The sequence below is a fragment of the Lagopus muta genome, chromosome 1 (assembly GCF_023343835.1).
Source record: "Lagopus muta isolate bLagMut1 chromosome 1, bLagMut1 primary, whole genome shotgun sequence".
Lineage (NCBI taxonomy): Eukaryota > Metazoa > Chordata > Aves > Galliformes > Phasianidae > Lagopus > Lagopus muta.
This window is the reverse complement of record NC_064433.1, coordinates 171,496,803-171,509,249: the sequence shown is the minus strand read 5'-3', so window position 1 is coordinate 171,509,249 and position 12,447 is coordinate 171,496,803. Positions and strand designations below refer to the sequence as shown.

General features: G+C 33.5%; 1 protein-coding gene across 10 annotated transcripts in view; it reads left to right on the top strand.

The window, feature by feature from the left end:
• The window catches only part of NBEA (neurobeachin), a 458,626-nt gene that overhangs the window by 160,770 nt on the left and 285,409 nt on the right, over positions 1-12,447 (top strand). For all 10 annotated transcript variants that reach the window (XM_048948371.1, XM_048948342.1, XM_048948328.1 and 7 more), the window contains one exon: positions 8,817-9,255. In XM_048948371.1, the coding sequence (XP_048804328.1) occupies positions 8,817-9,255 (439 nt within the window). The remainder of the gene's footprint in view (positions 1-8,816; positions 9,256-12,447) is intronic.

Genomic DNA, 12,447 nt, shown 5'->3' with positions numbered 1-12,447 from the left:
TGCTGGCCTCCCAGTTTATACATGATTTTATAGATAAATAAAATGTAGAATTTACTAAAAAGAATTTAAAACATGTTTTGCATGGATATATATTCTATCTATAAATGTTCGTAGGCATTAAAATAAGAATGTTTTTGGTTTGTGAACCAAGTATTTTTCACAAGGTATATGTTATGTTATACTGCTTTAAGGAGAAAGGGCACACCCAGGAAGAAGAAGAAAAAAAAATAATTCAATGATGTCCACTCTACCATTCTGTCATTGTGTTCACTGGCAACCACTTAACATTAAAAAAGTTTAGTTTGTTATAATGTGCTGTTCTGCTATATTTTTGTCAGAAAAAAAAGTCTCTTTTTGTAGATTTATTCTTTGCCGTATGTTTGTCTCAAATGCTTGCATTTCTCCTGTGGGTTGCTGATAAATATAAAGGATCTATAATATTTCTAAAACAAACATTGTAGAGTTCAACAAAGTAAAACTTGTAAAACAAAAGCAAGCTCCTCCTTTTCTTTTTAGGTCACACATATATGCATTAAGAGTCAAAAGCAACCCTCCTTAGCTCAGATTACTGAACTTCATAACTTCAGATTTTTAAATAAAATCTGAAATATAAATACATTCATTTCCAAAGCTTTTAAATGGAACTTAATAAAGCACTTTGACTTACAGTGGTAATCTTCACAAAGGTAGCATGGCATAGCTCAGAAAGTTCTATGAGTAAGTTTGCAGGCTTATTCCACCTGCTGCTTCAATTGTCAGATACTGAGTAATTCCTTCAGGAATATCATCAAAGAAAAAGACATAAAACACACACACAACCCTTTCTCTTGCCTTACTTATTCTGCAACATCTTCATACATCATGTTATTCATGGCTGGATGCCAATCGCATAAATGAAGAGCTCATATGATTCTAATGCTGACAGCGTGGCAAGTTGTCAGTCAAAGACAAATGCTTGTAAGGATACTCTGGAGAAAACTTAGACTCTCTCATCTTTTCAGAGATACATTGCGTGTTTACTGCTCCCCCTTGAAGTTCAGAACCAGTAAGACAGATCTTGGGCAAGCAGGATGTTTCCTGAAGCACAGAAGTCAACTAATTTGCAAGCCTTTCTTGCATACCTTTCTTCCTATGTGCTCTGTAGTTCCCTAATAAAGTGAAGTCAGGTGAATCTGTAAAACCAGTCCACAGCTATTCAGTACAATCTGAGCAACTATTCTAGAGAAATTTATTATTACAGTTTCAAATTAAAAAAAGGCAGATCAGAACTATTCTCTTGCTTCTGAAAGATGTCTAAGAAACATAGTCCAAAAACATTAAGTGTTGCCAGTCTTTCTTCTTTCTTTTCACAATATCAAGGAATTAGGATGTATTAGACTTGGAATGTTACAGCAGTTCCTCTGTATTTCAAGATACAGACTTTGGATTGACTGATATTGAAATGTAAGAACTTGTTGAGTGACCTAAAATATTCCTTGGTCTGCAGACAGGTTCATCATCAGACTTTTTGGTTCATCAGATTTCTCCAATTGACTATGATTAAACGAAGTTATATAATTAAAATATGGAACTACTAAAAATGGGTATAGCATTAAAAAAATCTTTTCTATTAAGGGATTGTTTTCACCTGACTAATTAATGATGATAGAAAACTTTGTATGAGATTCTCAGTATTTCACGTCTGTCAGTATTGCAGTATGATTTAAAGCTCAGCACAAAATTTTCTTTGTATCTAGACATCATCTGCCATATGATTTGTACTCCCTGAAAAACGTTTCTCTTTTTCCAGTATTGTCATAATTTTTGTCTTCTCTCACACATCTGGAAAGTGTGGAAGTCAAGAGTGGAAAATTGAGAGTAGCCCTTCCTCTTGCCAGACAGAGGGTAATCAGTGCATATTTTTAGAGCAGAAATATCGTATCAGTGAACAAGACATGGAAAAATAGAGGAGCATTGTGTTCTTATTTAGAGCAGCTAATCAGCCTTGTTATATAAAAGAAATTAGCCTCTTCAAGCCATTGCTATGAATTTGAAGGAGTTTTGGTTATGGTGGTCAGGATCACTAAGATGAGTTTTCTCAACTCTGGTCATTGTCAAAGCTGTCCTCGCTTACGTTGCAGATCTGTTAGACTATTGTTTTCAACAGTACTTCCATGTCTCCAGCAGTGGAAATGTGCGAATGATGTTTTTGTGCACATCAGCTGGCAGACTGTAAGTTCCTGAGAACACCACTAATACTAAGCAAATGATGGGAAAAAAAAAAAAAAAAACACATTACAAAAATTTGATGTTATCACTTATATTCAGGAATGTTTTGGAAATAAAAACATTGTAACGGTTCAGTTCACCTTGTATCATATTGCGTGGAGAAAAACAGTATGTGGCTTATCACAGTACTTTATCAAAAATGGATTGGCTTTTCATCTCCCTTGATACTACTGTCTATTTTTCCCCAAAGCTCTGAAATGAACAGATTTTTAAAGGTGTGTGCTGTGGATGGACTGAAAGCTATTGATTTTTTTTTATTTATTCCTGATAGAAGCAGAAATTGCTTTTTCATCTGGGGAGAGTAAAGCAGCAAATTTTCCTGATCTTTTTGGTGTACAGTACCCTGAGTACTGTGTTTGCTACATCATAATTTGTATTTCTAGCGTTGTAGCATGTAGATTTTCAGCCTATTTTTAATCTAATTGTTTTGCAGAAGGATAGCAGTCTAACTGCACAATATAGCACTGAACTATTTTACACTGCTTCTCAAAATACCCTTTGCCTCCATAACATCCTGATAAAATTTGTTGCTCAAGCTTCCACAAAATCATAGAATCATAGATTCTATAGATAAATAGAATAGATAGAAAATCTAGCTGTACATATGCATGTACATGTGGGACATGGATGATAGTCATGTGAATGGTAAAGTTGAACTGTATTGAGTTTCTGCATCCAATTCAAGAATATTTATTGCTTGCCTGTTTATAAAAAATATATCCCACCTATTTATCTATTACTACATCATGAATGACTTATGGCATCAGAATATAGAATTGCACTTACATTTCATTATTAATTGATTGATCACTGCATACACATGAAGCAGTTGTAATTTTTTTTTAATTTGTGATCAATTAACAGTAATATTTTGATTTGTATGTACAGAGTACAGATGTTTTAAAAGTTCTTTCATTTCTTTCAAAGCAGTTCTTATAATAATGTTTTTTGTATAAGCTTCATCATATGTTGATTTTTGGAAAATATTTTGTGCTTAACTATTTTTCTGCCTGGATAATGTAAATTGTGTGACACATTGCTTTTTTTTATTTGTTTTGCAAGGAATGTCCAAACAAAAATACTTACTTGTAGTTGATTAGAAATATAGGCAACTACAAACTCATCTTTTTTTTATTTAAAAATTGTCATAAAGAGGAAAAGCAAAAATGGGCAGGAGGTAGAAGCCTGTGATGACCAACACACTGAGAATCACACCACATCAGCTTTGTCTCTGCCATGCAGAGTCTTTGTGACTGACTTTCCAACCTTGATTTCCCAATCCTCTTTCTCCGTTTTTCTCCCATTTGAGCCTTTCTGTTCTGCAAATGTGTTCTGCAAAATAAAATTTACTGATTCTCAGATAACCTTGCCTCAGAAATAACAGAATCCCATTAATTCCGTTACTGAGATGAGACCAGTTTTGTTCGTTAATGCATAATTATTGAATGAAAAGTAATACTCTCTGGGCTGCTGAAGTGAATGTACATTGTGTGGTTGGGCAAGAACCAACATGACTATGTAGGGTTGTTTTGTTTTCCTATGTCCTATTGTAACTTCCATATAGAAATAGAAATGCCATTAGGACCAAAGTTACTGAGTGAATATATAGCAGCTTGGAATACTAATGTTTCTTCTAGTGTGATTCTTCTCACTGTTGTGCCTCAGCTTCTGACTGTCTATAGTTCCATTGCAACTCTCTTTTGTATTACTTCTTTCAACATAGTTTTAAATCAAATCCTTACTACTCTTTGATTCTGTCCTCATATTTAGTTCTTCATTTCTGTATAATTGTGCCACCTCTCCTGTGCAAAAACTAGTAGATCAGTGTTTCTAGGAAGAAGATTTTCACATTTCTTTATAGCCAAGTGTTTGACCATTGATTAGTTGACTCTGCCACTTCTGAAGGAAGCTGTAATATCATGGCCTTGATGGCCTGAAAGTGTCTTCAGCCTGAAGCATATGCCCCCTGAAAATTTGTAGAATACTCAGGAGGAGCATTTGAAATGCACCTAATAAGGTAATTATCAGTGCCATAAAAGATGTACAGAGAACAGTGCATACATTTTCTAGTACATGTGCAGACTGGAAGGCGGTAGCAACTCTTATACCTGAATTGCCCCCACAGCTTCCATTAGCAAATGTTGCTACATTGCTTGCATAAGACAAATGATGACAGCGACAGTGCAGCTTTCATATACATTACTTCTTGAGTTGGAAAGTAATGTATTCAGCCATAGTGTAAGCAGTTAAAGATTTTCTTTTCTTTTTTTTTTTTTTCATCTTATTTGTGTGTAGGATGTTTTTTTTTTAAGTCAAGAAAGAAAAAAAGACCATAGGAATATGTACACAATTTCTCCATTTTTAAGTAAATAAAGATTAAAACCAGAATGTTTTGTGTTGTTGATTTTTTTATAGTGGCAAAATGTTATGTGTTTGCCATCAACACGAAATGTCTCCTTATTCTGGAATAAACGGAGTAGGTTTTGCATTGTTCAGGCATTTAGAGGCAGTGAAATAACTGTTTAGCTATCTCAGATAGTTAAAACAATTGCAATACACTTCATAAATCACAAGCAAACAAGATATTTTAGGCAAGGAGTGTGACGGATGAGACTGACAGATATACAATATGTCATTTAGTTACCTTAAGCCCATATTTTTCCCATAATGTAGTAGATGAACTCATTAGTTACAATGAAAAACAGTAAGGAGAAGGCATCTGGTTTTCAACAGCGTGTTTCTGACAGGGTTAAGATCACTAGATCTAGTAATGTTTCTGCTTTGTCTACTGACACGGCCTAGTGCTGCACAAAACTGATGAGGTTTGCTGAAAATTTCCAAGCTTACTGTCAGAATGCTCTAACATCAACAGATGTAACCAGTTACGTTTTTGTTTCTCTTCATGTTTAAAATTATCAGTTTGCTATGTTGCTTTGAGTTTTTTGGATTTTTTTATGAACGCGTAAGCATTGGAGGTTTAAGATTTCTAATGCGTAACAACATGAACTACTGATTCCTTAGTCCTGAATTCTGAAAGTTACAGGAGTGCTATCCCAAATTATAAATGAAGAATAAAACGTATCTGCATTGCTGCAAATCAAATTTGTTGTTTTCTGTGACCCATCCTCAAGAGCTTAGAATTTACCTACAATAATGCAGATGATTATGATGATATGCATTTTTAGACAGATTTTTCTGAATCACAGAAACTAGTTTGCAACAATACTTATTTGAGAAAAAATATGAATCAGTTCTATCCGTTCTGAATTTTATTTTGTTTTGATTTACAAAAAGTAAATTTGACATTTTGAACACTTAGGATGCTTGCTGATGTTTTGAAAATTGAGTTAATGCACTGGGTTTAGGTAGTTTTCTCAGATTGCTGTTTGTAGTGAGTTTGCACACCATCTAACTTAAATTATATTTCTGGAATTTGCCTCCAAAAAAGTATTTGAATAACTACTGCTATGTACACTTCCAGCATTAATCTGGCCAGACTGCATCAGCCAAGCTTTTTTTTTAAATATTTTTTTACTGCAATAATATGTAGCGCTTTTTTTTGTCCGAGAATGGATCTGCATGGTGGCACTTCATCTTTCTGAAATAGGGCAGTGCATACAGTATTCCATAATGAAACTACCAAAGTCTTCTCTAGTGCCATTAATACTGAGCTGTTTTAGGAATTACTTTTTTCAGCAAAGTTTGGAATCATGTTTGCCTTTTCCTTGACAGTGTGGTATTGATAATGAATAATTACCCAGTGATTGATGTGTCCAGGCCCTTCTTATCAGTCATATTTTGTGACACTCTAGCTTTGCTGTAATTTACTTCTTTGGCTGTATTTTGTTTGACAATAAATACTAAGAAAGCTCTTCATTTTCCATTTTGGCGTTCTACTCCATTACTATTTTTTTCTCCCAAATAAATCCTGAAATCTTGCTTACTGTTGAACTTTTGTAGTTATTCAGATCTTTTTTCGTTTCATAACAGGAAAAAACATGTTTGGTATTCTCCGGTCATGTGTTGCTGTGTCCACTTACATGTCTGGCAAAAAATACTTGCAATTACATCACTAATTTCATAAACTGCTTTTTAAAAAATTGGTTTAGAGTCAATTAATTCACACAGTTTTGATACATTTAAATTTTACTTCTGGTTTTGTTGGAGCATTTGAATTTTCAGAAGACTTCCACGGCCTTTACTGCCTTTGATTTTGTGTTGGACATCACTGACCTTAATGAAAATTGAGGGTAAATGTACCCTAACTCTGCCATATAATGTACCTTCATTTATGTATAGTCTTCTTTAATTATATAACAGTGGAACCTTATTTTATTTAGAACCTTATATAGATTACAATATACCTTCATTTCACTTTCAGCAGTTTTTTCTTCCTGTTACTATTGGACTTGAATAATTAGCAGAGAAGGCTGTATTACCTTTTTTTATATATTTTTTTTTTTCCCTTATAAGTTTCTTTTAGGCCCAAATCATGTGTTTAATTTTCAGCTGTGCTTTAAGCAATTGTAATATTTTCTTTGGGGCTTTTATAATCTGAATCTTTTTCTCAAGGAGTCAAAACATTTTGCTCCCTAAAGCTACAGACACTGTTTTTACATTCTTTATTAGCAATAACAGCTTCAAGCTGTTCAAGTCGGAGTCTGAATTATCATAAAGTAGCCACAACTTCATATACAATGCCATGGCTCCTGTAATTATAACCAAGCATTTGTAAGCTGTGGGTTCTGTCCTGGCCTTTTGGTGTTTTATGTAGCTGTCTCCCCAAGCAGGTAGAATATTCAGCACAGAGGTGCAATTCCTGCTTAAATAGGGCAGCAGTCATCTGCTACAATCAGTCCTACTCTTTGGTTCTCTATTGGTTCAAACATGTTGTCTTTAGATGGGTGAAGTTTAAAGAGACAAACAAGCAGAAAATTCATTAGGCTCATGCTGTGGATCAGATGTCCCTCTGTGCCAAATATGGGCAGTACTAAGTAGTATTGGATTTTTTACTTCCTGACCGGCAGATGCTAAGTGCATCAAATGCAGCTCATAAATCCTGTTTCTACTTCCTGCCTCGGAAAACAAGGCACATGTCTGTTTGGTAAGAAGTGTTTAAGTCTATTAGGAGCAAGAGAAGGAGGAAGTGGCTTCGGCTTTTATGGCTGTTAAAAGAAAACAATATACCATATAATGGGCCATTATGCTTTGTATTTTTAAAAGCTATTGTTTTCTATCTGTATTTGTTTGTCAACACTTGTAAGTATGATTCATTTTACAGTAGAATTTGTTACAAATACATACGTAATCTTACATGGAAGATTTTGTTCTGGGTATGTGCACACACAGACACATATGTCCTGGTGGTAAATACGTAGATTTTTTACAGCTGATTGTATTACAGAATTAGTAATTAGCTATATGCTTGTTATTAAAGCTATATTATTGATGGATATTTTGTTTGAAATAATTAGGTAGGCAAAGTTTAATCTCTGTATGTTTCTAAAATATTTCCAAAATATCTAAACTAACTGTCTTTAAACCATCCCCTCAAAAAGTGTACATCCTTCATACACCAACGAGCTGCATTTTCTTATCAGTGCAACTGACTCAATGAAAATAATGTAGTTTGAAATTTTTTAAATCATTTTGAATGCAAGCTTATTAAAAAGACAAATGTGCAGTTTAATCACTTTTGCTAACGTTCCTCTGATTATATAAAATTATTCTTATCTAATGAAGTTTTTGTCTGTTTCACTGCAATAATAAATAGAGGTATGCCTTCTCTGTTACAAGATGTTGTAAAGTCCATTTCAATCTGGATATGTTCCAAACTCAGCAGATTTCACTTTCCTGTCTTCCCATCTCTATGAAGCTGAGCTTATTTTGTTCTTAAAATTTGCCAGAATTTTGCCTTTTGTAGTGAAGGGAGTTATTTTAAAAATGAATAATAGCATCTTTTTTTTCTTATTATTCATGTACAAATAAATTTAATGTAAATTTAATGAATTTAATGCATTTAATGTAAATCCACATGTGTAAAATGTGTATAACGTGCATTTTAAACAAAAGGACAAAGCAAACTAAATATCCAGCAGTTTTCTTTTGAATACAAGCTTAAGATTTGCTGTCAGCCATACATATCCTATGTTTTTGTAGTAATCCTGAAGCATAAGTGGTTACATTTTTCTTTAACAATAACCTCACAAGTGATACCTGTATGCAGTTTCTATCAGTTATGATTTGTAATGTTGTTATTCCTGTTATTCCTGACAGTATTCTGGTATTTGATTACTGTATGAGTTGTGGGCTGTAATATCAAAATATAACTGAGCTTGTACTTTGGGCTCTCCCTTACAAGTCTTTATATATGCAAAAGAGGTGTTCAAACCAAAATGTTTTGTATGCAGAATGAGTATTCAGGCGTAAATTACTAAGATTTGTAGGCTTTCTAATAGAAATTTCTGTATTACAAAGCTTCCTAATTATATTTCTAGGAAAAAAAAAAAAGTAACTAAATATTATTCAAAATCTCTATTTCACTGCAGAGACACCGACTGCGTTTCCAGAAAACATCAAAGATAAAGAAACACCAACACCAGTTGAAGATATTCAGCTGGAAAGCTCTATTCCTCATACAGATTCAGGAATTGGTGAAGAACAGATGCCTAATATTTTGAATGGAACAGACTTGGAGACCAGCACAGGCCCTGATGCTATGAGTGAACTGTTGTCTACTCTGTCTTCAGAAGTGAAGAAGTCTCAGGAGAGCTTAACTGAAAGCCCCAGTGAAATCTTGAAAACCTCATCATCAATATCCAGTATCAGCCAAAGCAAAGGCATCAATGTCAAGGAAATACTGAAAAGTCTTGTGGCAGCCCCAGTTGAAATTGCAGAATGTGGTCCGGATCCAATCCCTTACCCTGATCCTGCTCTGAAGAGAGAAGCTCAGGCTATTCTTCCCATGCAGTTTCATTCATTTGACAGGTATATGGCTGCATTCATTATTTTATATTGATTGAATTTAGGAATTTGAAGAATTTTTCAAACATTGTTATTCTGCTATTGTTTTAAATTTGTCTGTTAAAAATTGCTGTATTACTTCACCTTTTCTTTTTTAGCAAATTATACTGCATAGAACAGACAAAAGTGATTCACCTTGGTTTTCTCTGTCAGCAGTGAATATAACTCCAAATTAATAGTAAAAGAAGCCCGTTTTATAGAAATATTATTACAGTTAAATCTTTTATTTTTCTTTTAAAACAACATTTTAGTGAAGAGGGAGAGTAGTATCTGCTGATACAGAACAAATCGGTTGAATATTTTTTTGAAGGCTTAAATCTTGGATCCATCACTTCTTTCCTAGCACTGAGATACTTCAGCCATGGCAAATGATTTGTATAGTTGTAGTGGAAACCAGACTTATGTCTTTAAAAAGGAAATAAGCTGAAATCTAAGATATATAAGATATAAATCTAAGATATATGTATATGTAAGATATATATTGACTAGTTGAACATTTACACACGGAATTCTTTTTTCTTGCTTTTTGGGCTGTAGATTCCAAACTTCTAATGGAAATAATTTACATTAAATATTCAGCCCATCTCAGTTATCACAGTTTCATTTCGGGGTAAGATGTGCAACTGACAACATTCTTCTAGGAGAAGGGTAGCCTGCTTTATTGTGGGATCAACCTTAAGCCCTGCAAAGATTTAACTTGTGCTGATGTGATTAAATTTTCTGATATAACAAGATTCCTGCAGTTTCTTTGTAAAACCTTTTTTTCTTTTTCTTTTCTTTATTATTTTTTAATACTGAACAGAAAATAGGAGGAGTTAAAGATACAAAATATGTCTCGAACCTTACAGGACAGTTGTTAAAACATCAGTTCCTCCTGTAGCAAAAATAAATGAAATTCTAAAGGAAAGGAAAACTGAAACAATTGAACAGGCATGTTATGATTTATAAGAAAAAAAAAATCCATCTGCATTTACAGAAGACCTACAAAAATGTCAGAATTGTTTTCATTAAAGTCTTAACAAATAACAATATATAATCAATGTTTCCAGCATAAACAATAAAGTGCAAGAAGATGCATGAGAACTTTGGAACAAAAGTGAAGCACTTTTTCATCATGAACTGCATAGAAAAGCTGATGACTTTTGTCTGTATGTATAGATTAGTACAGAGGCTGCTTTTCCAAAATAATTCAATAAACAATCAACATCTGTTGTTACAAAGAAGATTGGATTGAGTTGGGAACAGTGGAATGTGCCCTACTTGCAATGAATATCACCCTTTCTGATGTTATTTTAGCTCTTATAGCCATTTCAGAGAAAGCTTACATAGCAAGTGCTTCATTAAGAGGATATTTCTTGTTCATCAGTGTGCCAGTGTTAATTTTAGACTGACTTCTGTGTGAAGTGAAAAATATTTTTTCCCCTCTGATCAGGAATCTTTCTTTCATCCTGTGTGAGGAACCATCATATTCCAAAATTTCAGAAATGTCTTTCTGTACATTAAGAAGTAAAGAAATTTATGGTAAATGCAGAATTAAAAGTGCATAACTGTAAGAACAAAAAAAGTTTATTTACTGGAACCTATTCTGTTAATTTCTACTTTAGTTAATTAAAAAAATACTCCATTCAGATTTTTATTATTAATTCACAAGATGATAGAAACCTAAGTTAACATGGTGGCATATTAGCTCATCAGATGTCTTCGTAGCCTTTAGAGGGAACTTAACATCAAAATGATTGGAGTGATGAGTTTAAATTCATGAAGTACAGCTTTATTAAAAAGCATTAAATACTACATAGAGAGGATTGCATTAGGTTGACTATAACCTCTATTTTTGCTCAAATGGAAATTAGATTCTTCTTGAAACAATGACCATCATTATAGATGTTCAAAAATAATTCTGTAGAACTATGGAATTGTTTGAGACTTGCTGTATGGCTAGAGTTTACACATTTTAACAGACACCTCATACTTAATAGGTTCATTTGGGACTTAGAAGCTTTGGGGTTTTTTCTCGCTGCTTGCTTTCTTTGATTCTTCTTATCTGTTCTCTTACCTTGCTGACCAAGTTGTGATTCTGTTATTACCTGTACAAGGCGTACAGCTTTATTTGCATACTGGTAGTAGTGTATGTTGTGCCACATCAGCCTTTGGTATTACTTCTTCAGAAAAAAAAGAAAAAAAAAGTAGTTGTTAAAGCTGAGAAAAAAGAAGATCCATTGTATTAACTTTGTTAGGACATTTTTTTCTCTTTAATAGGACATGTTGCTGTCTGATTTTGTTGAGTGAGATAGATCATATATTTTATTATAGCCTACAACTGTGAAGAAAACATTGGAAGGTTAGGGCAAGCCCCACAGACTCAAGGAGCCTTGCATTCTTACCTCCACAATTAAAGGGATATTACTGAACAGCTGGTATTGTCATAAAAACACTAGTGTTCTTAGCCTACAGGACATCAATTTGCTGTTTGGATCTCATGGCTACGTCCCTGAATGCTGACCATTGTTTATACATCGTTATCAGTGTGCTTTGCTCGTGGTTTCAAAGTACTTACACTGATTTTGTGGTAATCTGTAGAGGTAAAAGATAGGTGATTTTTTTTTGCTTTTCTTTACAAAGTTACAAAGGAGAATCAGATTGAGATCCCTACCCTGAAATTTTCTATGGGGAATGTGAAACAAAGGTTGCTCAATAATAATATATTTAATTATATTGTTTAGATTTAATTAAAATATGACCTGAGAAATCATTACGACTTTTAGCTTGTGATGATTTATGATTTTTTTCTGTGGTCTCTACTATTCTAATCAGCACTGAAAAAAAAAGAAAAAAGTTACAGGTTAGTTGCTTGTCAGTGCATTTTCATGTAAATAGAATTGTGTTTACTGTTATAAACTAATAATCAAAGTAATGCACACTGCATATTTTTAGAAGCTAGCGCTATGTCTTTAGACCATAGGTTCTGTTGCAGTAGTTTATGCAGCTTTTGGTACTTGACTGAACCTTGTGGCCACTGGTCGTGTTTATCCTCTCTGGGGAGAATCGTGAGCAATAGAGTGTATTATTTTGCCAGATTTTATTTGTTTCAGTTCAGCTTTTTTGTTGGCTTTTATAAAGTACACACAGTCATTTTGTATTTATCAGCAAATCAAG